Raw genomic sequence first — 26,574 nt, 5'->3', positions numbered from 1 at the left:
TGCCTGTTGCTTCCCCTGATCATACTACACCCTAACATAATCGTTTTGCTATAGTTTTCTTGTTTTTCTTGTTGTCCTTACTTTTCTGAATTTCGCAATTACTCCTTTTGCGTTCTCTATATCTTCCTCTGGGATCTACTAGTTATACTCGGAAGGCTACTCTTTCTATTTGACTAGAGAGTATATCGTTCTGTGAATTGATTTTTCTTCCTTAACCTCTTCAACTTCCTACTTATTACCTTCTTTAAGTTCGGATATCGGCATATTATTCGTATCGCCTTTCTTTCGATTCTAGGGTTCTAGTAGAGAGATATAGAACACGTTGTGAATTCGGGAATATTGTTCGGGAAGGGCAAGGAGGTAGGCTTACTGTCTAATACGTTGAAGGACCCGGAAAGGCCCAATGAATCGTGGGATTAACTTCTTGGAGGGTAGGTTGAGCTTGAGGTTTTTGTAGAAAGAAGGATGAGATCGCGGAATTTGTACTCTTGGGGCTGATGCTTTGAATTGTAGAACTTGACTTGCGAACCCAGGGCCTTCTTGAGGCGGAGATGGTTGCATTGCTTTAATTAATAGACTAGAGCCTATATGGCAGGTGCTTTCATCGCATTCCAGAACAACTCAAACCTCAACCCAGTCGCTCATCTCACTCGTAGTACCCAGTTCTAGAATATTCGCCATTTCCCTCTTGTCCGGGGTGATGATCGTTTGCCTTGCCTTTTCGCTGTGCCAGATCTCCGGGTTATAGAACTGAATCGGGAGGTCCTCGTTGACGAGCTCCAGGCTGTTCATGATGAAATCCGCAAACGTCGAAAAATCCGAGCTTGCGTCCTTTTCTGATTTCCGACTTCTTGCAAGGTCGAGAGCTGCCAAGAATTGTTGAAACCAGAAGTGCTTGTGGGTGAGTGCGTCAACCAGAGGACCTGATACTTCTGAGAAGAGCTCCACTGCACGTTGAATCCGGAGCGAGGACGCTTTCTCTGAATCTTGGGACTTCATGTCGGTAACGAGATTTGTATACAAGAAGAGCAACAGGTGTTTATGACCTTCAATCACCGGATTTCTTGCATTAAGCTCCTGCGATAAATCCAGAACTAACGTCGCGCGAAAGGAAAGCTCTTCGACTGAAGGTTCGAGGGAGTCGATCTCCGTAAGAAAAGCTTTCATTCGTTGCACAAAGATTGGTTTATCATTTGAAATCCAAGATTTCTTAATCAATGAGTTCAGTGGCCGAATATCGGGGGGAATATATTGCGAACGGGCTTCCATGCTGTACCAAACCTTTCGAGAATAGCACCGGTTCCAGCTTTCACTATCAATTTCAACCAGCTCCTTGAAGCCGCTAAACGGAAGACGAGAGGCTGGACTTCTGCAGCCCATCCCCTCTTTCTCTGATTGCGGATCGATCACATATAGAGATTGTAGGGCAATCTGCACAACCTGAAGCCAGAAATATGCTTGTGTTTCGGAGTACGGAGATATGGAAGGGTAACTTTTCCGTAGGCGCATCGTGCTCCTCTCAAGCGCGAGAAGTGCCCGCGCTGTGACGCCGATTCTGTGTAAATCCTTCTTGTAGACGTACTGGAGAATCCCAAACGCGTATCGCAGCAGTCGGTCTGGGTCCTCTTGAACCGCGGGCAGATCAGTTGACTGATCAGACATGAATGATACCCACGGGAGAGGCTTCGAGGTCGGGGGTAACCAAATTTTTGTGGCATGGCTGGACCAGAATTCGCTACTCCAGTAATACCATTTCCAAAGCTCGGAATCCATGAGTGTGGGAGAGTGGCGTAGAACCCCATAAAAGCCCCTCAAGCCTGGAAAGTCTTGCATCCCCTTCTGCTTCCGATAATCTCGAATGGCATATTGTGTTTGCAGAATCCAGAATAGGACCATGGTTCTGGAGCCAGTCAGCTTTTCTTTCAATGCTTGTCGAGCAGTGGAGTTTTTTTTTTTTTTTTTTTTTTTTTTTTTTGCTTACTTGTGTCGCGTTTTTTCAAACCATCGAGGTGACGTCCTGCTCATGACGTTCATATACCTGTCAAAGGTACTTGCGATATCAAAGCAAGTTTCTCTGCTTCCCACGGATGGTAATGGGTTGATCGCGTGTTCTTCTACTGATTGCAATACAACCATGTAGAGAGCTTTTATAAGGTGATAATGACTCCAGTTAATAAAAACACCTTTTTGTAAGTATTCCCAAAAGACCTCGGGATCCATATCGTCCTGAGCAATTTCCATTTCAACGAGCCTCTGTAGAGCGAGATCCTTCTTTGGACGCCCAGATGCTGGTAGTCGAGGGGAATTGTCTCTGGGGTCTCTCATTGTAGCGAACATGTCTTCTAGTACGATAAATGTCCCTTCCGCGGACTTTGCGTCCAGCCTGTGAGTGAGAACCTTTCCGGAAATTCTGCCTCTATAGTTTTCAAGCTCCTTCTCATATTCTTGGCGAAGAGTATTGATTCTGGCTCGCTTAAATCCCCAGTCAGCTTGCTTGTTGAAGGCAATCCAGATATACTTTGCCCCGATATTGGCCATGTCCTGCAGTAAAGGAGAAAAGGATACTGGCACTCGATCGGCGGGATTTCCACAGTCATGAAGATAGATGACCAATGTGGCTGGAGAGAGGTGGTGCCACGCCAGCTGGCGAGATTTTTGATCACCTTTTTGGGCCAGGATGTCAGCGTACTTAATTTTTCCCAGGGACCGTGTAATGATCATAAAGGGTAATGAAACCATACCTCCTATCTCCCAGATATGCCAATTGTAGCCTTTTGGGTACTCCACCGTCTCGACATTGACGTTGACGGTATGATTCGGGTGCTCTCGGACCTGCTCGAACTTCAGGCGATCGAGAAACGTGGTTTTGCCACATTCATAATCCCCCATCAGGAGAACCTTGTTTTCGACGGGTGCAGATCCGCAAAGCCATTTGGCGAGAGCTGAAATAGGCCGTGTTAGCTGGGTAGGCATATCAAGCTAGAAGCAACGTACCACTCATGGTTGCTTGGCTGACAAGTGGAAGTTCTTGCTTATGTGCTGATCAAAGTCTGGATTTTGAGCCTCTTTGGGTACTATATATCCGTACACAGAGCGGAAATTTATCCTCGATGGTAATTGTGGTGCCTGTGACAGGCAGAATGGATTTGCGGCAATTTTGACATCATTCGACGTGTTCAATACGAAGAATGAAGTTTCAGGAACTGACCTGAAGTAACAAACACGTGGTCCTTGGGCAACTCGTATTCGCGAGAACTCTGCCCGCCTATGATACCTGAAGACGCACTGAGCCCTAGTAGTGTCTGTGAATTGATACCCGCTTGTTGAGTACCCTCATAGATTGCCCAGAAATAGGGCCGGACACGAATAAAGATTTTGCATAACCGGACTCACAAAATTTTTCGAAATCCATATCCGTACTCGAGATGGTTTTTGGAGGCCTTATTCGTATTCGATGCGTAATTTATTCGTATTATTCGTAAGATTACTATCCCTAGACGAGTGTAACTAAGGCTTGAGAAGCTTGAGAACGTCGACCACTGAGTCCCGTGATCTTAGCTCTTAGCGTGCTTGACCAAATACGGCAAGGTGTAGCATATTACGAATAATGAACTTTTGTCAGAGCAATAGATGACGGTAGTAACCAGAAATGTGGCCCATGGAGCATTTTTTGGTCTAGCGTGGTTTCGATCCCAGCCACAGTCAAGGTTATTTAAGAGTGCTAAGCCAAGTCATGCTGAATCCACAGAAAGAGAGAACCATAGAGTGCGAGAGCGGCAGCCGGGATGGTTGCTCAAAAGAACGGTGTTGGGGAAGGGGCTCCCTAACGAAGGAGACCCTGGGTGTGGTGGAGGGGTTAGGAGTGATTGAAATTCGTTTTGAATTTCCTTTGATTTCAGTATTTGCGTACTGTACTCCGTACCTGAGTTTCATTTGTCTTTTTTGCATATATTCCAGGACGACTAATCAGGGGCTCGCCCCGCAAACCCCATTCGTTCCGCGGCCTGGCAACCACCGTTAAGCTGTCGGGCTGAGAAACAAAGCAGGTGCGTCTATGAAACTGTTTTCGTAATGGACTGTAAAATCACCAACAGAGGTGCGGGTTGGACAGAGAACGGGAAACCAGGTCGTTTTCGATATAAGCCTTTGTCCAATGGCAACGAAAGTATTCGTCCAATAACACCGAAGCACGGCGAGCCAGTCATCGCGATTTTGTTGAAATTTCGCCCCAATTTTTGTGTTTCAGGGCAAGATGGAAAACACGTAGAGGTTGACTCTTAAATGTCATAGCAAATACCAAGCCACCTAATGCTGGAGAGACTCAAGCTGTTGGTAAGCGGAACAGGCTTAACTGACTATTTCTTTTGACCAAGAACAGGAAAGTCCGATGGTTTTATAAGGGAATGTCCGCAACGGCCTAATGCTCGCAAAGATTAAACCTCAGGGACTGAAAAGCCGCATCCTGATGGCCCTCAAACACCTTCCGCTCCTCCATAAGCTCAACCCGCAACTCCTTCGCCTCAGCCATACCCATCAGGCCCTCCCCACCCTCACCTCGATCCCTAACCCACCAATCAGCCCTCTGCGGTGGCACATTCCCTGTTGAAATCACCGTAATCCCAGGGTCAACCAAAAATAGCGCCAAAATCTTCCTACACCCAGGCTTAGTAGGATCCCGCAACGAAAACGGCTGCACGCGGTGCTGGAAGATATTCGGAAACGTGAGGAGTCGGCCCTGCCGACACTCGACGTCGATGATTTCCTGCACGCGTGGTCCGTGGTCTTCGCAGCCGTAGATGGCGCCGATCCAGGGGTCGATTTGGTGCGGGATGTAGTTAGGGATATCGAAGTCGGATTCTTGACGGAAGGAGAGGCGGCTTTCGGTTATGTTTGTGCTAGAGTAATAGTATAGAGCTGTGGCGCAGATGTGTTCGTTCTAGTTGGGTTTAGTATATTGTACCTCTTTAAAAGGAGTTTGGTAGTTAAGACGTACTAATTGGCCTTCTACATGCCAGGACCCACCTTCATAAACTGGTTTGTCGGGTGTAAGGTCGATATTAGCGAGTTTGACGATTACTTGTAGGCTGCCCCAGTAGTCAAGCCCAAGGTCGATAGATGGTGGTTCCCAAGGTGTATACTCTCGTGGTTCGGGCTGAACGACTTCTGCTGCAGTGAACCGCCGTCCATTGGCGGGTATCTCCACACGATATCTAACATTAGAATATGTGATCCTGTTAGGCGGCCATGTTGGTGATGAGCTCCATGTAACATCATTGTGGCGGCAATTTTGCCCGTCTAGCGGACCTAGAGTGTAGTTCCAGAGAGGGATCGCGCAGGGAATTATCTCTTCGATGATTGGATACAACTTGGCATCTTTTGTTGGATGAAGGTTGTTAATATAAGATGTAACTTTGCAGCCTGAAGGCCATTCCATCTGCACGTCGCACGGAAGCCATTGGAATTTCAGACTATAGGGATTTGGAATGGCCTTCAACCGGCTATAGTTAACAATCTTCGGGTTCAGGGGCGGCAGTTTCGCCGCTTCTTCCGGCGGAACAGGGATAATCTCCCCTTCGCTAGGATGCACCTTAAGACAATCTTCCAGTCCTATAAACTGATCACGCAGAATACGACTCCGCCCATAAACGAGCGGGAACATAGATGGATGTATGAGATCAACCACTCTATTATCTGATCCCGGGTGGTAGTCCACAGGCGTTGTTTCTTCTAGGGCGTGTACCGCATCCATTAGAGCTAGACGCGTGGCTTCGAGGACTGCAAAATCGGATTTGACGATGCCGAACTCGTACACGACGACTGTTCCACCGGTTTGCTTGTAAAATTCAGCCTTGTCGCGGAGCTCCGAGATGATGTATTCGAGCATTGGTGAGGAAATATCTTGGTTCGAAGTTTGGATTTCTTCGCGCCATTTATTCGTAATTGTTTCTTTGAATACCTGTAGCGAACTGGTAAGAGAACTCCGCGCGACATAGGTATAGGACATACCTTTTTCTCCCAGCCCTTCTTATCAGTGATATGGTCCATCAATTGGAGCATGATCTGTTCCCGGAGGGTTTTCAAAGGGAGCCTAATTTGTGAACGGACCTTAGAATTAGAACCTGACGTGCATGCATATTATGCTAGGGGGAAATTACACGCTGAATCCATTGGCCAAATCCTGCACCTGCAATGCAGTCGGAAATAACGGCTGGCTTGAATACCGCTTGCCCGTGTCTGGGTGGTGCTTTGGGTGCTTCGTTTCGGGTTGGTGGTTAAGAGGGAGTGTGAGCCCAGGAAGACCATTCGCCATATTGTGAACGAGGGATATCTAGGTCATGAATATTTCTGAAAGAGACTCGGAGCGACTTTGAGAATGAATGTTTCAATTCCTCGAGAGGAACTGTGGACAGATGAGTCAGTCCCGTGTTCAACAACTAGTTAACTGTATTATTTCATATTGCTTTTGTATGACAGATAGTCGTATTCATGGAGGATATAAAGTACCCTCCCACTCAGGGGTTCCTTTGAATCCCTTGAGTCTCCAACAATTAATTTTTGCTGCCTAGTTGGCGCATTTTCTTTCCTTCGCATCCAAAAACCTCCTTTCTTCAACATAGAAGTGAAAGTCCAGATTAATGTCCAATCAACTGTCTTCTTCATATAGATAGTGCAGGAATTCTTTCTGATGCTGCCGCATTATTCCTGATGCGCTCTTGTCTTGTATCACAACATATTTCAATTAGTGCTGACTATACACCGGTCTCCCTTCTTTCAAGGACAACTGTTAAACAAAGCATGATTTGTATAATGTCGAAAGGTCAGTTGGAGATTGAAGCTAGTTATGAACTGAGAATTTCACGATTCACATAGGGATTTCTCGAATTTATTCCGATCCGGCTGGATTCCTGATCTGCTGCAGTCTCGAATTACTACACCAAATTGACGCTGTGCGAATATGTACGCGATTTCTGTCTTCGCATTGTGAGCTTCCACTTGCGTATGTCCCACGAACTCAGGAGGCTACACCCTATTCCCGACTTCTACCAACATTATATATCCCCGTTAGTCTTACTGACCGCGCTATCAGCGGCCTACGAGGGGCACAAAATATCTCATAATGGCCCGATAAGGACCACTTCGCGGACAGATCAACCCTCGTATCCGATATCTATGACCTGCGACCGCCCGTTGCAAGGATAATGCGATGGGTGGTTCCATACTCTCCTTGGTACTTCGGTCAATGCACTTGGAATTATCGTGGCAGATCGCACATAGAAAAGACAGTCGGGATAGCGCAGAGAATCCGTACTGACAAGAAACACGAGGAACCTTCGGCCAAGGCTCAGCCGACAATTTGTGGGCAGGAAGCAACTCCATCTTTCCCTCTCGTGGAGCCAGACGAAGCGACAGATAGGTCGCTCTTATAAGCACCGAGTCAGATGCCGGGGGGAATTGCAAGGAGCTGTGTCGGCAGGGGCTGTGTAGGTATGGATGGAAGGGCGAGAAAGGCGCGTTAGTCCAATTCAAGGCCGTGGCTCGCCGCCTAGTTGCAGAGCCAGCCCAGTCTCCTTCGCTCGGAGGCGAGGACTTGAGGTACTAGGTGGAACAAGTGCATCAAAGTTCAATCGCTTGTGGGTATCCTTGGTAGAAAGAGGGGTGCGACCTGGGTTGCCAGGTGTACGGCCGCCCCAAGCAGGCTGAGCAGGACTAGGGGTCACATTCACGAAATCAGCAAAGTTGAACTACTGATCCGGCGTACCCAAGTTAGGAGTGAACGTGGGAAGGACTGCATACTGGGTGGGGGGAGTGGACGGTGGGAACGTATAGTGCGAACCGCCTACTACGCGACCCGGGGTAGGCGACTTGGCCTGGTATATGAGCAGGTCTGCGCCATGTTCGTGCTGTTCACTCCGGGCCAGATAGGCATACTTGGGAGGCGGCGTACAAGGCGGCGTACAAGGCGGCGAGGATCCCTACATAGAGCTCACATGCCGGAAGCTATGTATAGGCAGATCCGGGTCGTTCTCCTTATCAGATAGGGCTTGATATACAGGAGAAGATAGCTCGGGGATTGTGGTATCGGATATAAAGGGGCAAGGGTGCCGGCGAGTTGTTATATAGCAATTAAGGGCCGGTGAGGACGTAGGCAATTGGTGAGAGCTCTTCCACGACAGTCGAGCAGCCTTGGCCGGACGCTCGGTATCAGAATCAGGCCGGACACGCCTACAGCTGGCCGAGAGCATAGGCCGCATAATGTGGGAATTGAAGGTAACGGTATGCTTGTTGCGGGCTGATCGAGGCCGCTCTTTGGAATATGCTGCGGCTCGGAGGGGAGGGGAGGTTATGGGTGTCTCGCACCGGCTGCGAGAGAAGTCAGCGGAGGAGTCGGAGGGCTTGTCACTGCTGTCCGGCGTCGGCATCAACCTATGAAGTCGGCTATGCTAGTACTTGAGCTTGGCCAGGCCCAATCGGTTCTGTAGACTCAGTGAAACCTATAAGAGCGCCGTCCAGGTCAGCGTGCGTTAATTCTTGACTGGGCACGAAGGTTCTCGAGGCAGTGAATTGTCTATCTGGTCCTCCTAAGCTATTGCTAGGGCTTAACTAGTCCGGGTACAATCTGCACCCTAGATACAGACGGTCCACTTCTATTCTGAGGCTCTCGAGGTTTGATGTTTTTTTGAGGTATTCTTACCCGGGCTATTTCCAGTTTCCGAATGGCCTTCTCTGCGGAGCCACGCTGTGAGGACAGGGTCATAGCGGGCAAATGAGGGAAGGGAAAGAAAGTCGAAGGCAGGGCAAGAGATAGTCCTTTGCTGTGGAGGATTAGGCTTAGGCGTTCGCTATAAGGGCGGCCTGAGTAGAATTGCCGAGTGAGACCCAACTGGCGAGAAGAAAACCGGGGCCACTTTGGCCGAGAATAGAGTCGGACAATTTAGGTGAGACCAGGAAATTACAATGAGAGTGTATGATATAGAGCTTTTATTCTTCGAAAGAAGCATAGCCCACCCTCATCTATCGTCTTTCGAGATACAAAGTGATATTTCGCAGAGCACACGTGGACAGAAACGCGACCGAGCAAGGTGAGAGATTGGAAGACCAAGGCCCTAGTGGTGATTATTCATCGCAGCTGATGCGCTGTAATACCAGTGGCAGCGCTGTAGGCTCCTTTTCTTAATGCTGAATTCTGCTGTATGCGACGAGATATTCCATTGAGCTGAGGTTGGGGCCGCTTAAAGTTGTACGTAGGCGAAACGCGTCGCGTTATGTCGCGCCGTCGGCATGCCAACAAAGGAGGCAGCGGTGCTAGGATTCTCCACGCCGAGGCTTGCCGGTGTGAGTAGCTTTCTAATGTCTAAAATGCGATCAGTCATGATTCTTGATCGCGCGACGACTTGTTTTGTTCGGGATAGTGGTGCCTGGGTTGGGGCGTTTATTAGGCATACATCGTTCGCGAACCAAGGCGAGTACTCCGCCGCGTCTCGTCATACGGGCTACCGCTGCATCGCATGCTCCGTTGAAGTTTTGAACCGCAGAATTCGGAGTGCTTCCTAAGCTCATGATCATATAATGATTTTCCACAAACTGTGGCAGTGTATTAGTCGTTACCCTTCCTATGAAGGAGTAGCCTGAACTCTTCCTTATCAGCAAGAACACTAAGCTCGCTTGTGTTCAATCACTCATATCTCGTACCGTCGTATTCTCATCGAATGAAAGCCGTGTCGGCTTCTTTAGCCTTAACCCGGCATTGTAATAAAATCCAGGAAACACAGCCGTCGGCTCTGATAAGGTATCAAACCAGTCGAATAAGCAGCAAGTTCCTGTCACAAGTGGGCATACTTGGTGCAGGGCTAGTTAAGTAGGAAATGAGTCGAACTATTGGAGCGGAGACAATGAGTAGATAGAGATACACGGTGTGCAGACTGCGCATAGAGACAAGACGGGCCTACCATAAAGGGGATAGGACCGTTGGAAACTGTTCAAGGCGGGGGCGAGATAAAAGGAGACCGGTGCCAATCGACAACTTCGACGTGCAGAGAAAATGTTAGTCACACAGTCATCAAGGTATCTAGCCAATCAGTACTTACAACTCCAAACTCTATACAGGGGCGTGTTCGTGAGCGACTATGGTTTTCAGGATTAGCCGTGCCTTTCGGACGCGTTGTTATATATGGACAAGGTACAGTATTTTAGAAGTGCTCAACGAGATACATAGTTAGAGCGTATGATGTATCGTCACGGTGCGGAGTGTAGATAAGGCCCATGCTTGTATCACCCTTGGTATCAATCAGCCCCACATCAAGCAAGCAGAGCGACGAGGCGTACTTACATGCAAGTTTAGCAATCGTCAGAAGGGCCTTGGAAGGAGGAACTGCGGCTGGTCAGCACATCTTAGATCAATCAGAGCGTACAATAGGACCAGTGAGCCTTATGGGTGTTGACTTTCATACAGGCAGGCTGCAATCTGCGCGCTTCGTATTAGAAAGACGGAACGATGGCTGGGACTATCGAAGTGTTGTATAAGTAGGCCTCCTTCTTATCGTTCAGGGATGTCTGCAGGCTGGTGATTGTATTTATAGATGTCGCTCGCCCCATTCTTGGTAGTTCCGTATCAACGTTGAAGTATGTTCAGCATCTCGTAGCGTAGCCTTGCTCACTCCTTACAAGTGTGCTTTCTCCCTTTTCAACAGCAGGCAGATTAGACTGGATTTTCAAGATCAACTTGTGGCTTTGGGTCGATGGTGACTGTCAATTCAACCATGGATTATGGTTGCAAACGTTTCTTCAACGCGGCTTTCTGTTCTCACCGCGTCGTTGACTCAACGGCCGCACTCACAACATCACCATTACATTTATGTGCCATAACTGCTATGTGATGTACATGATGCTGGCGTCAGGTTTGCCTCCGCTACCACACCAAGCAATTCACCACTTGGCAAGGAACTGAGTCACTTGGTACGAATCGCGAATCTGCCAATTTGGACCCTTGTCAATTGCGGTCGCGCTTCCTCCTGGCACTGGGGAACCGCAATAAAAACTTTACCGGGACCGGGGCATCTACTTTTTCTTATACTGTAGCAACTTGAGAGCTCCTGGCTCCGTTTTTGTTAATTACTGTACATACTTGCATGTCTCTTGTTGTGTGCTGGGTAATAGGTGAATTCATATATATGATGACGGGTACATTTTGGCGCTCGACGGGCAAAATATATCTTGTCAATTTGTGGCTTAAAAAATCAGAACCAACACATGGAAATGGTCGCAGATGCATAGCGATTCAGCAGAGCTGCCCTTTAGAATAACCTCTGCTTTTCAGAGCAACTTTTTGTCCGAATTGGGATCGGAAGAGGACAAACCTATCTGGAGCTCAGAAAACTTGGGGAAGTCATTACTCTTGTGAGAAACAAAGAGGAGATCCATTGAAACTTGTGGCGTATATGCTCGTTTTCTTTTTTGGCCTACTAGTAACTCCACCTTCCAGGTCATGCGTTCGAATCCTTCGGGCATCGTTATTTCTAAACGATGTTCAAGATTTAGTCCATCAACTCCCGCACCGTGTCATTGCAGTTCGCCCAACTAGAGAGGCGGATGCAGCGCGTTGTCTCCACACCCTTCCCGCATCCTTCGTAACTCTCTTTTGCGATCGTTCTTGGCGTCCATCGTTGACGAACGCGCTACCACAAAAGGATAGTGCACATTTCGTGCTCTTTGCCGTTCGCCCTTTAAACCAGTTCCCGTTCATATATCGGACGAGCCTGCGTTTTCCTTTGTGACCGGCTAGCAATTGGACGTCAGCCGTCCACGGAAACAAGGATCGTAGGCAGAGCTAGTCCGATTAAGACTAGCCACGTAGCGATTGCGGCCTCCCCATCTTCTATGCGGGGCATAATGGGCTTTGAGGTTATCGCGACGCGTGAAGCGGCGCTGGCACTCCGGAACCCAGCAGGCATATGACCTTTCAGCCAGGTGGCCGGACAGATGACGCTGTAGGCCTTTGAAATGTCGAAAGTGACCGCTGCACCTTGCAACGCTGCATTTCAATTGCCGCCACCGAAACGGCCGTGGTATGCTGTTGCGGGTGTTGCTGGAGTGTCCTTGGTTGCCATAGACGAGGCGTGTGACAATCATTTGTTTCAACAGCGCCGCTTTTGTGACTATCTGGCACGGCGAAACGTCATCCTTAGTAGCATAGTTGGTAATATAATACAGAAGAGACAACGACTTGGACACGGTTAGAATCTAGGAGATATCATGATTTGCTTTAGGGTACCGGAGTGTGACGATGTGGGGCACGCAAACTGCTTGCCAGCCACAACCGAGAACCACTAGCCAGTCCCCGCTCCCACAGAGGAAAATGTCGTAGGGGTCATGTTCTTAGAAAACGCTAGATGAATTTAGCGTTAACCCCTCCGCTAGTATCCTTGTCTGACTGAGGTTGAGCTGGCTCTATTTTAGAATTATATACTCTTTTCATACTATTTAACATTCTTGACTAGTAATGGGTGTTTCTTTCGCAACCTCCAGTCTTCATCTGACATCACCAACCAACTAGACGACGTAGAGTTATTCTGTCCATATCCAACCTGCTCGAGCTAGTTCTAGCCGGACGCTATTGTAACCGAGATATACCATTCGGAATACCATTTAGACATCATTTCCACATGTTCCAAAACCAATCCACACTCCCTCCATTACGATCCGGCTTCGTCGAGGACCATTTCCTCAACAATTGATTAATTTCCACAAACCCAGGCCGATGCGATTCATTGCCCCGGGCATATTCCATTATCGACAAATATCCCAGCACATACCCAATCTCTGGTTTCGCCCCTCCCACTTCCAACAAAACCCGAACTGTCGAAACATGACCGCGAAATACCGCACGAGCCAGCGCACTCCACCCGCCGCGGTCACAGCAATCAACATCGGCCCCTCTCTTAATCAAAAGTACCACCACCTCTTCATGCCCCATTGCGGCCGCATACGAAAGCGGCGTCCTCTCCCCCGGCGAAGAATCCGAAAAGATACTATATTTCCCATCCTTCGAATTCATATCCACTTTACAACCGTCTTCACAATCCAACAAGATCTCCACAATCTGCCTCTGTCCCCTCTGCGCCGCCCATGATAATGGCGTCCTCTCTAATAAATCCCTCGAATCCGGATCTGCCCCTCTCTCTATCAATCTCCTCACGATCTCTTCCTGTCCATCCTCCGCCGAATGCGACAGCACCGTCCGTCCATCTGGTGTTCCCCTCCTATCCAAATCAACTCCTTCGCTTTCCAGCAATGCCGACACAGCCTCCTCGTGTCCACGAACCGCAGCCACAGCCAATGGCGTCAACCGTCCATTTTCCTCCGTGCTATTAGGATCGGCGCCGGCTGACAGTAAAACTTTGATGACGTCTGTATGGCCACTCCCCACGGCCCAAAAGAGCGGTGTTCGACCGCCCGGGTTGAAAGTGCGTCGGTCGAGGTTTTTTGTTTCGATATTCGCTCCGTGTGAGAGAAGGAGTTTCACGATGGACGTGTGGCCTTGGTCGCAGGATATGGTGAGCGCGGTGTGGCCTCGTTCGTATTCATGTTGGTCGTTGTTGTTGGGATTTACACCTTCTTTCGTGAGGAGTGTGTGGACGAGAGAGAGTTGGCCGGCTTTACAGGCGTGAATTAGTCGGGTGGCGAGAGATTGTTCGGGTAAGTAGGAGGAGGTTTGCGTTTGTGTTTGTAGTTGGGGTTTCGAGAGTGGAGGCGAAGGTTCTTGTTTGGTGGTTCTGTTCATGGCGCCCAGTTTTCCTTTGTACAGATAGGTAGCCCTTTAAACTCCTAAATCTAGTTTCTGTGGTGGCGCTTTGGGGGGTGGCAGTTTACTCGATTACTAATCTCGATCGCCCTAGACATGTATTCCGCAAATCAGAGGCTCGAGAACACGCCACGACATCGCTAACGCGCTCACTGGCATATTTGTGCCGGCGGTTTATGCGTCGCTTTTATTACAATTCACCAAGGTTTACAGATGTAAGCCCTTTCTCTTTGGATTCGGCTGAGTACCACACTGACAGATATTCTGAAGCAAAGGGTGAGGCGAAGAATTGATACCATTGGCCAATGGTGTTCATTGCGTGATGAAGTGGGACACAACGACCGCAGTGGCCTCCTATTCGGTAGTGCTTGTCCATGCAGACACCTAGCCCGTGTGGCTCGAAATCCGTACTAGACACATATCGAGAGCCACGAGGCCAGTCATGTAAAAGATCTGTCGAACTGCGTCCAGACGGGCTTCCAGTCTGGAGAGGTGGGTCCACGGCGGAGAAGCTGTAGCGATAGGAGTCTCCGCTTCCAGTAAGGAGGGATTCCATTGGCTCACTGTGTTCATTGCCTGCTGAAGTGGGTCAATATCGAAATATACCCACTGAGTTCAAGAAATGGCTACACCTTCAGTTCGCTTTGAATTCATCTGAGAAGGTACAAGCAACAAATTTGACCACAAGGGTATCTCCGAACGGCGAGTGCAACCCAACATACGGTTTGGCCTCCTCCATTGCCGCCACAATTCTCTGTCCCAAGCGATCCAAGTTGAGGCGGATGCGACCCTCACGACTCAGGGCGACGCGGCCGACCCAATGAACCGACCCTACCCCAAGCATATCCCGTGGCTTGATTTCCCTTAACTCCAGGAACAAGTCTGTGGAAGTTCGACTGTACCGCTGCCTTTCCCTTGCGCCCACTGTTCTCTTCTGATACCAAATCGATTATGTCTTTACGAATATCCAGAACAGACAGATCTATTCGGTAGCGTCTCTTCGGAATTTTGAGCGAGATACGGTGGTTAACTTTGTCGAAAAGGTCATAACAGATGAACCCCTTCGACATGAATTTGGAATCCAAGGCTGAGTCACATTCTATGATGGTGCAAACCCATCGGAAACTGTAGCAAATGAATCTTCAAGACGCCCCGACCGTAGTCGCAAATTTGGAAAGACAAGCAAGTGCTTCTCGTACTGGAGCCAAGAAAACATCAACAGAAAATGGTATGAACAGGGCTGGTGAAAGGAAACATCAAGCGAGACCTCGAACTGAGAATGAATAACTACTATCCGCCTTATTGAAGCCATCACATTCGTTTATGTAGGATGAACACTCTGTACGTGGAATATGTATGAAGGTGGTTCAGTAAAGAAAAGCTACTAAGATAATAAGATTCGCTCCGTGGCTTTTAGTTGACCTAAAGAGATTGGCTAACGTTGCTCAAGAAAAACCTATCATGCTCTTAGGGGTGGTTTCCGCCAAGCGACTGCGTGGATCCAAAACATACGTCGCAGGTTCTCTACATAGGTTTTCTAAGTATAATTTTCGTCCAGTTAAGACAGAATTCGATCAAAGACTCGCATCACTATAACTTACACTACAAGATAGCACAGCACCTCTCTGCTTTATCTTTAGGTTCGAGAAGTGAGGCCGCCGATCCGGTCTCGAAGACATCTTTGACACCCTCCCCAGTCAGACTAGAACATTCAAGGTATCTATAGGCGCCAATCTTATGCGCCAAAGCGTCGCCAAACGATTTAGGAGTAGGCTTCAGCCCATTTTTGCGAAGTTCTTCAATAGTGACTGTGTCATCGCGTAAGTCTTTCTTCAAACCGACTAGGATGATCGGGATGCCAGGGCAGAAATGGGCGGCTTCAGATATCCACTATCAATTTCAAATAGCGATCAGCAAACAATTTGTTATCGGAGTACCGCTTCCTATTGCGAGAACAAATCCAAGAGCATAGGGCAAAATGACCTTTTGCTCTACATTATCCATAGAATCTGGAGAGTCAATGGCGAAGCTGATGAGGACAACGTGTGCGCCGGGATATTTAAGTGGCTCTAATCGGCCAAAGTCATATACCCCTGCTGTGTCCCACAAGGCGAGCCGTATGATAATACTATGCCCTTTTTCATTTGACACATTGCACTCGTAAATACCGGGACATTGTTCGAAAGGCACATTGTGCCTGAGATCAAAGGTGCCTTGAACCTAGATAATTGCGATTCAATTATACTTAGAATTTTAAGAAAAGCAATTACTGCGAGGCGGGACAAAGGACGCTTACCTTTTCCGGAGAATTACCGTATAGCGCAGCCCGTAGTAAAGAAGTCTTGCCGCAACAGGAATCCCCGACTAGGGTCAACTTCCTATATTCGATGTCAGCGTCGAATGTTGAGGTGGGTGGATAACACAAAGATCATTTGAAAGACGTTATTTGGCTCTCAACAAGCAAGAGCTGTATTATAGACCACGATAATATGGTGTGGTCAGGTGTGAGATAATGCGGTGATGAGCTCAATTGCGTGGCGTACCTTTGTGTGACCTTGTGTTCACTAGCCATCGTTTATGAAGCAGGCAAATCTCCTAGTGAGTGCGGGAGATATTCTTGAGAATCAAGTTAGGGCCCCGTATCGCATCAGACAATATTTTCTAGTGAGAAGAAGTATCGTCCCTAGGGTCGAGTGAGAGGGAGGTTCGACTTTCAGCCGTCGAGAGAGCAGTTGTGCGAGGAGAATATCAAAAGTGGAGGACGAATGTGCAGACTGATGTGATAAAATTAACCAAAACGAGGGGCCATTGTGGTGACACTTGACCAATCATAACACGGACAGAGTGCTCGTCACGGCTAGCACGCCCAAATAATAAATTTTTTATACGGATAAAACATAGGTATTATATAGGGGACAGCCATGCGGGGGTTTGCCGTTATCCTAGGCAGGGTGTTCCCCAATCAGATCCGGAGGGTGTGGTTATATAATATCATATCTCTTACGAGCTGCGCTGGGCAGTGGCCTCCGCTTACTGGAGTCAGAATGAGTAGCAAAAACGGAAAAGCCAACTCCGTACAAAACACTAAAAGAGGTGCTGATCGGACAAAGAACGGAGACTAGGATCCGCTCTAATAAGCCTTTGTCCAATGGCACTGAAAGCATTCGTCCAATAACACTGAAGCACGAGAAGCCAACCATTGCGATTTTGGTCCAAATTTCGCCACAATTTTTGTATGGCTTTTGGCAGTCAGGATCAGGTTCTGTCACGTGCAGGAGGTTTCCCCTCTATCGGAATCCTTCTTTGTGGATCATACTGGTGCACCAATCGGATATCAACAAGTCTGAATTGCTATGCTGCCCGTTGCTGGCAATTTGTGTGGGCATAATAATGACTAATCTCTCGGATCTATAGTATCTCCTTTCTTCCGGGTATCCACCTATGCTGCTGTTCCGACACCCTCCACTCGTTCCGCGCTTCAGGGCACGTGACCTATGACACGTGAGGGTAAGGCAGATCCGATAATGCAGAACCCAAAATCCAATGACAGTGAAGAATGCAAACCAATTGATCGAGCAAGCTAAATCAGTAATGGCTAGTATTGCAATGAGTGGGGATTCTAGTGGAAGGGGAACCAATCAGTAGGATTGACAGATTGAATTGATTGATTGTAGATAAAATGAGTGGCAGGCAGAGGGTATGTTAAATACACATCTGCAGATTTGGTCCATAGTTGATATGTGGATGGGACCAATTCCTCCGTGTCTTAGAGGACCCATGGGATACTCGAGAGTGACTCGAAAGTGTTGTCTCGGAACCCCGTAATTTACATACAAAACACAAAGAAAGGCGGGGGACGAAGGAAACCAATAGGAGGCAGCTGTAAGTAACTGCTCCACTATCCTCGACATGGTGGTCAGTGCCACCGGTGGTGGATATTGTCGTTGTCTGCTCTGACACTGACCCATGACTCACTTTCCTCCTGCTGCCTTTTCCTATGCAATCTGACATTGACTTTCTTCCACCAACATGAAGACTATCCTTCGCTTCGCTGACCTATTCATCATCCTGCCCTCCCATCCTCCCTTTCCCAACCATGGCTCGCACCGCCCTATTTGTGATCGATATTCAGGCCGATCTAGCCCAGGATCCTCGAACTGAAATTCCTCACGCCGCTCGAATCCGAGATGTTGGGGCCGCCGTTCTTTCAAAGGCACGAATAGCCATCGACAATGAACTTGGTCGCGGCCTAGGTGCCAATCTTAGCATAATCATCGTCCAACACCACGAAACCCCTGAAAATGGCTCTTTGGTTAGAGGCAGCAAGCCGTGGGAGTTAGTTTTCAAACCACGTAATGAAACAGAGAGGATTGTGGAGAAGACTACCAGTGAGTTAAAACTTGACCGATTGCTTCAATACAATCACGATCTTTTGTTTTACAATAGAAAATGGTGTCCGGGCCACTTACTGTACTTATATAGGGGACACGTTCGAGTCCAACCAGCAACTCGCAGATCAGCTAAAAGCCGAAGGGATTGAAGAGATTGTGGCTTTTGGAATTCAGAGTGAATGTTGCGTTCAATCAACCTGTGAGGGGGCATTAGCTGCTGGCTTCAAAGTTGTGTTGCTGCAGGGAGCCCATTCGACTTATGATATGGGAAGTAGGAAGGCAGAGGAGATTGAGCGGGAGGTTGAAGAGAAGCTCCGCAAAGCAGGTGCGGAAATTATTCCATGGGATACATGGCAACCTTGACATAGATCAAGGATAGCCGCAGCCGACGTCCGTCCTAGTCATAGATAATGCATCCTTCCACCACTCCGAACGGACTGCGTAATTATATATCAATATTGGATTCAAGTTGGTTTACTGTATCTACCTCCTTATTCGCTAGATATTAACCCGGGTGAAGGAATTTTTGCCAAGCTCAAGGGCTTCGTTCGAGCTTAGCTAGAGCTACTATGAAGATCATCCAGACTGAGGATTTGGTTTATTTTTTGGCTGGTATTATCATGGTTGGAGATAGAGAGCAGAGTAATAAAGACCATCTTTAGCACGTAGGCCTGACTATTTGTACTCCCTATACTAGATCCCCTTAGCGGCACCGCTCCATTGAGCGATCGGTCTCTCATTGAGTCTCAAGAGCTGCAATTATAATAATTCTGCGAGAAAATGAAGGAAATGCATTGATGAATTTAGGGCTTTTGGACTTGTCACTGCTCTCTTGTGTCACGGGCCAATCAATACCCGATATTTGCCGCGTCTGCCACGAGACCTTGGCACGTTGACACGGCGAACGTGCGGGGGAAAACTTCTTTTCTTAAGCCTTTTGTACACACACAATTTATTAACGCCCGGCGGCTAACCCGAAAGGGCAACTATCACTGATCTATCAACACAGGTCCTAATGTACATATGCCGTATCTCCTTCGAGCCCATACATGGATCCTTTCAGTATATGTCCTCTCAGCTGTCGATATCATACGGATCCTTGTGGGTTAGTAATTTTATTAGTAGACTGGCTTGAAGGCGCTTCTTCAAGTGTTCAACATCCTATCCTCGGCAGTTGAAGCGCGTTTACCATCTTTGGCACAAGGTGGTTGGTGTATGTTAGTTAGGGGCCGAAAGACATTAAGTAGCTTCGACAGGCCTACTTGCATAGACCACTACCCCAGTTTTTCACCCGATAATTGAGGCTTCTGGTCCTTTGAGGTTCACCACGCCTCTCACCCTGGGTGTCTCTCAGTTTGCTCCATAAGCATACATCACGGGCAGGCCAACTAGGACGACACCGCTTCAACCGACCAAGGTCGGTCTCAGGCCCCCAGTGCGAGTGAGGTAGTTGACTCCCGGGTTTTTGTACACCGACACGCGCATCCGTCCTCTCGGGCTATACAGACAGTCTCTTGACAGGCCCCGACCCTGTCGCAGTGGCTGCCATTGCACACCACGCCCCGCGAGAGCTTACACTCTCGTTTCGCGTTACCTGAGGAGGTCTCCCTCCCTCAGGCCGACCGTGTCTTGTAGAAAGTTCTCTATACGCTCCCTCCGGCAGTGTATATTGGTTGCTCTCCACTAACCAAGCTTGGTCCCCGGTATGTGAACAGGGTCGACGGGTTGCCCGTGGCCAAGCCTTAACGAGTTCCGACGGCTGCCACCAGCTAAATACCGACATTTTCCAGATTGCCCGCGTGTCTCCCAAAGAGGATGCCCGTGTCTCGGTGGTGCCCGTGTCTCAAAGAACAGCCGGCCTGGAGGGTGCCCGTGGCTGGGCCTTGAACGAGGTCTGTCCGACGTTAGTTAGACTGCCTGTGTCACCGGTTCACTACCGCCTCGCCGCATCTCGCACGATGCGATCCCAGACCGTATGCTCAGGGGTGTCCTGTCTTCCTTTTAGGGCGACACCACTTTCACAGGTAATGCAAGGCCAGCTTCTGGGCCCGAGTGCGAGTCGGGTAAAAAGAAGTCGGGTGATTTTCGTATCCCATTATCCCCTGATTTTGTTGTGGTTGTGCGATCGTGCCCCGCGCCTCCCGCACCGGGTCGGACCGCACAACCACGGCGGGGATTAACACCGGACACCACGAGAAGGTATGAATCCATTGTCCCAGCAGCCTGGCGAGGACTGCTGCCCAGTGTGAGCTCACTGGGGGCGATCGGTACAGTGATATTCGAAATCAGTTTTACCTCCAATCTCTCTCTGTTTCCCAAAGCCCCACCAAAATCGAACTAGTCCGTATTTGAATATCTCCGCAGCCTTACATTTTTCCGTGAGTCAGCGTAATTACAGTAATTCCATCTCTTGCGTCTGATTCGCCAAAGCTCTGGAGAATGCGCGTGAGGCTGTGATCTTGGTGGCTTAGAGGTATGTACTAATTTTGTTAGAGGATTCCTGCAGCCATTACGCTACGCGACACAACTTAGCTCCTTCATTTCCGTGGTGCTCGCCACCCCGCCAAATACTATGCCACTGCTTCAGTAATCTTCGAGGGAAGAGGACGAAAAACCGACAATGACTACATCACTCACATCTCAATACACTGGAATTGCGAGTGAAATACTTACCACTTGACCACGTGTAAGAAGAGCACATGCAAAAAGGAATAGAAGAGAGCATATGCACTCTTCCTAATCATGAATCTTCTAAATTAAGCTTGGCATACTGATCGACAAACCCATCGAACAGCTTGTTTAGTCCGAGCAGGTTCAAGGGATCCTTATCACCTTGTGCATCCATGAAGCAAAGCATGTTATGGATGTCAAAAGTGATGGCCAACAGGTATCCGTATTCAGATTCCAGAAACACCTGATCCCCGGTATCTGAATCACCGGGTCAGTTTGTTCCACTGTCTGGCATACTCGTCACAGAAATGTCTCTTCTCGTCCTCGGTATATTTCCTGCAGCCTGCTATCCTGCTCTCCTCATCAAACCACTTGAACATCTTTTGCATGAAGTGCCCACCAATGTCAAATGCTCGGTAGTTCTGCATTACGAACTCAAAGTCAATTAGGATGACTTTGCTCTCCCCTTCCTTCACATGACTTTTCACCATCACGTTCATGAATTGGATGTCATGAATACACCATCCAGTCTTTCCTCCTGTGGTTTCCAGCTTGTCCACCACATTTCTCAGTCTCCTCCCATAGTCATAGTCGACCAGTTTGTCGATACTGATACCTGCTTCTTTTCCAAGTGCCTTCAACTTGTCCATTTTGAGGTAATCCCTGAGTCCATTGATGACGGCTTCATAATATAAATCCACCGCCTTTTTCTCCAGTGACATCTTCAAGACATGAAACGTCGCCAGTCCTCTGGCAACATCCGCTCGGATGACCGAATTCTCAACATCCTCCGGTTCCATGTTACGTGCATCCAAGAACTCCTCGACTCTCCCGAGTGTGCCATCTTGTGTCTTGAAGAATCCATAGACTTTGGCTCCCAGCCCGGTTCGACCGTATTCGTAGCAGAGAAGTGCTTCCTCATGCTTGGTTGGTGCCAAAGGCTTGAAGATTTCGAGGCAGCTCCCGGTGTCATTGTGAAATTTAATGAACACCTTCAAGGTCTCAGTAGGGGTGCCAGTAGCGGGCTTCGGTCGCTCCACGTGACAGTGGGCGTTGACAAACGATGCATGGTATGACATAGTCAGGGTTTCTGGATCCACAGATCGCCATTCTTCCGTCAGGAATGTGCCTATAATGTCCCTGACGTTCTTTTTAGTTGGTACTTCGTCTTTGGAAAAAGTGACAGGAACAGGCGTCAAAGTGGCCATCTTGCTTTGATGTGTGATGGAGTGCCTTGAGCGATGTGAAAAGAGGCAAAAAGGTGGGTAGGTTAAAGTATGTGCCAATGGTGTGATGATTTATCAGGGGACTTCGCAGTTTTTGCATGTCGGCTAAATCGCGAAAATGATTGGTACAGCGCTGAAAATTGTTCTTTATGATTTATGGAAATAGTGCCGGGGTCCCGAAGTAGTTTAGCGTCAAATCGATACCCAGTCAGGAGAGCCGGATGGCTTGCGGCTATTCCAGATCCAGGTTGGTGCACTTCTTAATAAAAATCTGGAGATAGTGCGTCTGAGTGGGGAAACATATCTGGTCTCAAATACGCAGTACTGCCGTGGGCATAATAATGACTAATCTTGGCGGAGGTAAAGTATTTCCTTTCTCCGGGTATCCACCAGCACTGCTGTTCCATCACCTCCATACTACAAGAACTGGTCATGTGACCTCCATCCCTTATTTCCCGAACATCTGTTTCAGACGGAGGTGCATAGTACCTCAGTTGAGCTCACTTGCTGGGACGGCCAGCACAAATGCACGCAGACAGTCTATATGGCTACTCTTTCTTTGCTCAGGGGGAACGAAATTTCGTTAGAAGATGCCCTGACCGACGACGATAATATCTTACACCGCCTGGACTACCCACAGAAGCAGCAAGCCTTCTGTTCATATTTACTTGACCACAAAGCGGACATCGAATCATTGGTTTCATTCCATCTTGGCGTGAATCTATGTGAAATTGCCGACCAGGTTGATTGGTTATTTGGGAGTTACAACGTGTGCATTCCAGTCTACGTGAATCGGCCATCTGGCAAACGTGTCCTATTTCGAATCCCACTGCCTTTCAAAGTTGGAGAAGAGGCGCATCCTGGGAATTCAGACGAGAAGCTGCGCTGCGAAGTCGCTACATATATTTGGATTCGCGAGAATTGTCCAACTATTCCGATACCTTTCCTTCATGGGTTCGCGTTCCTCAATGGGCAAACTGTGAGTTAATGTCCTGTCTCCTTTTATTGGATTGAAAGTGCTGAATGTACTATAGTTTATCCATGAGCAATCTATGGATGTCTGTACTCGATGGTTCCACCGTATGAAACGAACACTGCTATCACTGCTTGGGTATCCCAAGACATGTCCATTTATCGGCACCAAGGGTAGCGGTGCCTTTCGCATCGGATATATGATTATTAGCTTTGTTGAGAGTGGCAGCATGCTGTCTAACACGTTGTCAAAATTCCTTCTGACGGACAAGACTCGAAGACAAGCTCTTTTCAGCGATATTGCAAAGATCATGCTCACTCTTAACCAGAATGAATTTTCACGTATTGGATCTCTGACTTTGGATGATGATGGCTTGATTCATTTGAAAAATCGACCCCTTACGCTGCGACTCCAAACTTTCGAAAATGAAGGCATCCCCACTATACCAAGGAACTCTACGTATCAGTGTGTGGAGCCTTACATCTTGGATCTGTTGCAATGTCACGACAACCGCCTCCACTACCAGCCAAATGCCATTCATGATCTTCAGGACGGCCAGGAACAGCTTGCTGCTTTGACTATGATGCGAAGTCTCTTGCCTCGATTCACTTCTCGTCAATATCGCGACGGTCCGTTTCTACTCACACTTACTGATCTCCATCCAAGTAATATCTTTGTGGATGAAGATTGGCATATTACGTGTTTGATAGACTTGGAATGGGCATGCACTTTTCCCATTGAGCTACAGACACCGCCGTACTGGTTGACTGGTCGACCTATCGATGATATTGAACATGGAGAACACCTCCAAAATTTCCAATCTGTCATTTCTGAATTCATAGAGGCTTTTGAGCAGCAGGAAAAATCTGCCCGCACAGTTGTTACATCTCAAGCCGAGATCATGGGAAAATGCTGGGATAGAGGGAGCTTCTGGTATTTCCAAGCTGTCCATAGCCCCAAGGGCCTTCTGCGAGTGTTCAACGAGCATATCCAGCGAATTTTCTGTGAGGAGCACTGCACCCAGCGAATTTTCGATCGGACGGTGAGCCCTTATTGGTCCGTGGACGCGGGGAATTTCATTCGAGCAAAGGTGGAGGAAGATGCTGACTATAAGGATCGGTTGAGGACTCGGTTTGATGAGATTGGTCATTGATTCCTGCAGAAGCGTCTCGGGTTGAACAATTCTAACCCACCCTGGTACTCCATTTAGAGACTCGTTGAGGTCCCTTCAGGCGAGTACCTACCACTTAATCTTTTTTGTTCAATTTTCTTTTTCTCTGTGCCTCTGATCCCGAAGATATAACCTGATCGATGTTTGGATTATTGGCGATCCGCTCAGAGGGCAGCTCAATGTCTTTCTTCCCTCGAGCTCTTCGAGCTTCTTCGCCAGAAGACATGGACATACTGATGAGCTGATTCTGCTCTATTCGTTTTGATTCAGAGGAAGCTTTGTCTTTTTGCTCAGTCATGTTGGCTATCTTCTCGCTCGCAAAGATGAAATTATGGTAAAATCGTTGATGGCATATCAAAAGGAGGGGCTGGCATGCACTCTTACAGACCACAAAGCGGGGGATTGAGATGTCACGTGACGACTGATACAGTATCACTGGAAAAACGATTCGTATGACATGAATCGTTCTGTCCCTGTACTGAGGCACCGCTTCCCATTCTTGGGCTGTTACGTGGGTGACATAAACGGACAGCACGAAGTGACGGGTTCGACGATGGATGGTCCAACATGTTACCAGAGCCAGCCAAGAACAGATGCAGCCCCCCAGAGCCTTTCCTGCAAGATATTGTTCTTGAGAAAGCCAAAAATTACATCAGAAAGACAAAGAAGCCTCAGTGATGTTTAATATTATGGAAACGCTCAACTTTCCATTCATTGCCTGTCGCAAAAATATAGCGAATACAAGTCAACTCTACGACACTTTTGAGAGACGGACTTGCAGGATCGAAGGTGCCATATGTGTGACAAAGTGTTGGCTTCAATATAATACCCATACCGCTTGTCTTCTTCATATGTGGGGGTCACCCGCACTGCACCTTCCTGTCAAAGCATATGTTGCGGAGTGAAGCCACTCCATCAGACGGCACTCCATAAAAAGCTCGATCTTCGTACAGTGCAGTCATGGCATAACATGTCGATGTGAGCAACAGACCGATAAAGAGGCACGTTCGATGTGTCTGGCGAGCGAACTACTGGCGGCAGCCACAGGGCACCACTTCGCTGGGGAGGGATGTGCCAGAGGGTCAGCTGTTGTTCCCTGGATGATTAATGACCACTTACGTGCTTTATCGTGGAGAAGCACCGTCTCAGCGCTTGCACAATTGTCATCATGAAGCACGACATGGTAGTCCGGGCGACTTGGGCCGAGCGTGCGAACGGATTCCGTCTCATTGTCTTCCCAACTGACCAGAATGTCCCCGGGGTATGGCTTCAAATTGATGCTGTGTGGCAGGTATCGCAGTCGCTGTCCAATCTGACGCATGAACTTTATTTCTCCTTCCTGTAGTTGTCCGAGCCTATATAAAAACGGCATCCGCCTTCATGACTTGAGCTCAGGCGAACCTGTGTCTCCCGGTTGCCTGCTAGATTCATTACAGCTGAATCGAATGGGGCCACCTAAGCATATGCAGGGGATCAGGCAACTCAGGGCCCAGATATCCCAAGATCAGAAGGTATATTTATTTATATCAAATGAAAAATAGTAGTAAGGCTGTTGTGCGACGCTACATTTCAGAAGTGCAAACAGGAGACTTGCACTCATACATCAGGGAATAACTGCAAGACAACCTGATGTCATGGCAAACCGCTGTTCGGTCGGGATCGATCTTCTCATAACACCGTCCAATCTTGTTGTTCGGGCTGTCCTCCCAGTACACATTATAGTCGGACCCGTCACGAACGTAGCGCAGTTTCTTGCCCTCTCGGTTGCACGGGTTATACGAGTCCATCCGCCTCTCGCGGTAATTGTTATCCCAATGGGCACCCTTATCTGTTGAGCAAGGGTCGCCGTTAAACGCGCCGCCACTGATCATGTACGAACCCGAGAACCCGTAGCAGGTGGAAGTGTATAGCTCCCAATCTGCGGCGGCCGGGGCAGCGAGGAGTGAGATAGCAAGGACGGCGGCGAAGGGTCGCATGTTGGCTGCTATAGCTGTTCAAGATTAGAATAAGGCAGCTGGAAGTTGCTGGGGGTGAAGGCTTCTGACCTGGAATTTAGTCGGTGATATTGTTTAGAATTTCTTGTTGGGAGGTCAGGACAGGCTTGTTTGCCTATCAAGGTAATTCTTATATAAGGTCTTCAAGGACTTGATAAAGAATCATTTACTGCTAACTAGCTAGCAGGTAAAAATATTTCCAGTCTCTGACTAAAAAAGCATTTGACATGACTCTTGGCCCATATTTATACCTTTCATGGTGGTAATTTTTTAATAACTTTCAGAAGGCTGGTTTTCAAACATCAACTTATTGTTTGTAGGGATACCTCTTAGAAAGAAGTGGCGCAGTTG

At 48.2% G+C, this 26,574-nt stretch overlaps 10 protein-coding genes across 10 annotated transcripts; 2 read left to right on the top strand and 8 right to left on the bottom strand.

The window, feature by feature from the left end:
- Positions 1-621: 621 nt before the first annotated feature.
- Positions 622-3,001, bottom strand: N7473_001610 (uncharacterized protein; the record flags this gene model as incomplete). Its single annotated transcript, XM_057147550.1, has 4 exons — positions 622-1,900; positions 1,982-2,663; positions 2,742-2,942; positions 2,995-3,001. 4 exons carry the CDS (start codon positions 2,999-3,001, stop codon positions 622-624), a joined length of 2,169 nt encoding a protein of 722 aa, XP_057011204.1.
- A 1,416-nt stretch (positions 3,002-4,417) lies between these two features.
- On the bottom strand, positions 4,418-6,310 carry N7473_001609 (DUF4246 domain-containing protein; the record flags this gene model as incomplete). The annotated part of the gene is made up of 4 exons (XM_057147549.1): positions 4,418-4,936; positions 4,994-5,956; positions 6,007-6,088; positions 6,156-6,310. 4 exons carry the CDS (start codon positions 6,308-6,310, stop codon positions 4,418-4,420), a joined length of 1,719 nt encoding a protein of 572 aa, XP_057011203.1.
- A 671-nt stretch (positions 6,311-6,981) lies between these two features.
- Positions 6,982-8,420, bottom strand: N7473_001608 (uncharacterized protein; the record flags this gene model as incomplete). The annotated part of the gene is given in 3 exon segments (XM_057147548.1): positions 6,982-7,742; positions 7,842-7,973; positions 7,989-8,420. The coding sequence occupies 3 exon segments, from the start codon at positions 8,418-8,420 to the stop codon at positions 7,524-7,526; spliced, it is 783 nt and encodes a 260-aa protein (XP_057011202.1). The 3' UTR covers positions 6,982-7,523.
- An 810-nt stretch (positions 8,421-9,230) lies between these two features.
- On the bottom strand, positions 9,231-9,558 carry N7473_001607 (uncharacterized protein; the record flags this gene model as incomplete). Its single annotated transcript, XM_057147547.1, has 2 exons — positions 9,231-9,352; positions 9,444-9,558. The coding sequence occupies 2 exons, from the start codon at positions 9,556-9,558 to the stop codon at positions 9,231-9,233; spliced, it is 237 nt and encodes a 78-aa protein (XP_057011201.1).
- Positions 9,559-12,649: 3,091 nt separating this feature from the next.
- Positions 12,650-13,777, bottom strand: N7473_001606 (ankyrin repeat domain-containing protein; the record flags this gene model as incomplete). The annotated part of the gene is made up of 1 exon (XM_057147546.1): positions 12,650-13,777. The coding sequence occupies one exon, from the start codon at positions 13,775-13,777 to the stop codon at positions 12,650-12,652; it is 1,128 nt and encodes a 375-aa protein (XP_057011200.1).
- A 1,920-nt stretch (positions 13,778-15,697) lies between these two features.
- N7473_001605 (small GTPase-binding protein) lies at positions 15,698-16,370 on the bottom strand (the record flags this gene model as incomplete). Its single annotated transcript, XM_057147545.1, has 3 exons — positions 15,698-16,018; positions 16,095-16,176; positions 16,342-16,370. 3 exons carry the CDS (start codon positions 16,368-16,370, stop codon positions 15,698-15,700), a joined length of 432 nt encoding a protein of 143 aa, XP_057011199.1.
- Positions 16,371-17,700: 1,330 nt separating this feature from the next.
- On the top strand, positions 17,701-18,819 carry N7473_001604 (cysteine hydrolase family protein). The gene is made up of 2 exons (XM_057147544.1): positions 17,701-18,186; positions 18,281-18,819. The coding sequence occupies exons 1-2, from the start codon at positions 17,895-17,897 to the stop codon at positions 18,550-18,552; spliced, it is 564 nt and encodes a 187-aa protein (XP_057011198.1). The 5' UTR covers positions 17,701-17,894; the 3' UTR covers positions 18,553-18,819.
- A 2,303-nt stretch (positions 18,820-21,122) lies between these two features.
- Positions 21,123-22,067, bottom strand: N7473_001603 (uncharacterized protein; the record flags this gene model as incomplete). The annotated part of the gene is made up of 1 exon (XM_057147543.1): positions 21,123-22,067. One exon carries the CDS (start codon positions 22,065-22,067, stop codon positions 21,123-21,125), a length of 945 nt encoding a protein of 314 aa, XP_057011197.1.
- Positions 22,068-22,505: 438 nt separating this feature from the next.
- N7473_001602 (uncharacterized protein) lies at positions 22,506-24,670 on the top strand. The gene is made up of 2 exons (XM_057147542.1): positions 22,506-23,064; positions 23,120-24,670. The coding sequence occupies exons 1-2, from the start codon at positions 22,630-22,632 to the stop codon at positions 24,209-24,211; spliced, it is 1,527 nt and encodes a 508-aa protein (XP_057011196.1). The 5' UTR covers positions 22,506-22,629; the 3' UTR covers positions 24,212-24,670.
- Positions 24,671-25,791: 1,121 nt separating this feature from the next.
- Positions 25,792-26,205, bottom strand: N7473_001601 (uncharacterized protein; the record flags this gene model as incomplete). The annotated part of the gene is made up of 1 exon (XM_057147541.1): positions 25,792-26,205. One exon carries the CDS (start codon positions 26,203-26,205, stop codon positions 25,792-25,794), a length of 414 nt encoding a protein of 137 aa, XP_057011195.1.
- Between the last annotated feature and the right edge of the window lie 369 nt (positions 26,206-26,574).

The sequence above is a fragment of the Penicillium subrubescens genome, assembly GCF_028828155.1.
Source record: "Penicillium subrubescens strain IBT 31985 chromosome Unknown utg000002l_segment0_segment0, whole genome shotgun sequence".
NCBI classification, from domain to species: Eukaryota; Fungi; Ascomycota; class Eurotiomycetes; order Eurotiales; family Aspergillaceae; genus Penicillium; species Penicillium subrubescens.
This window is presented reverse-complemented; position numbering and strand designations above follow the sequence as displayed.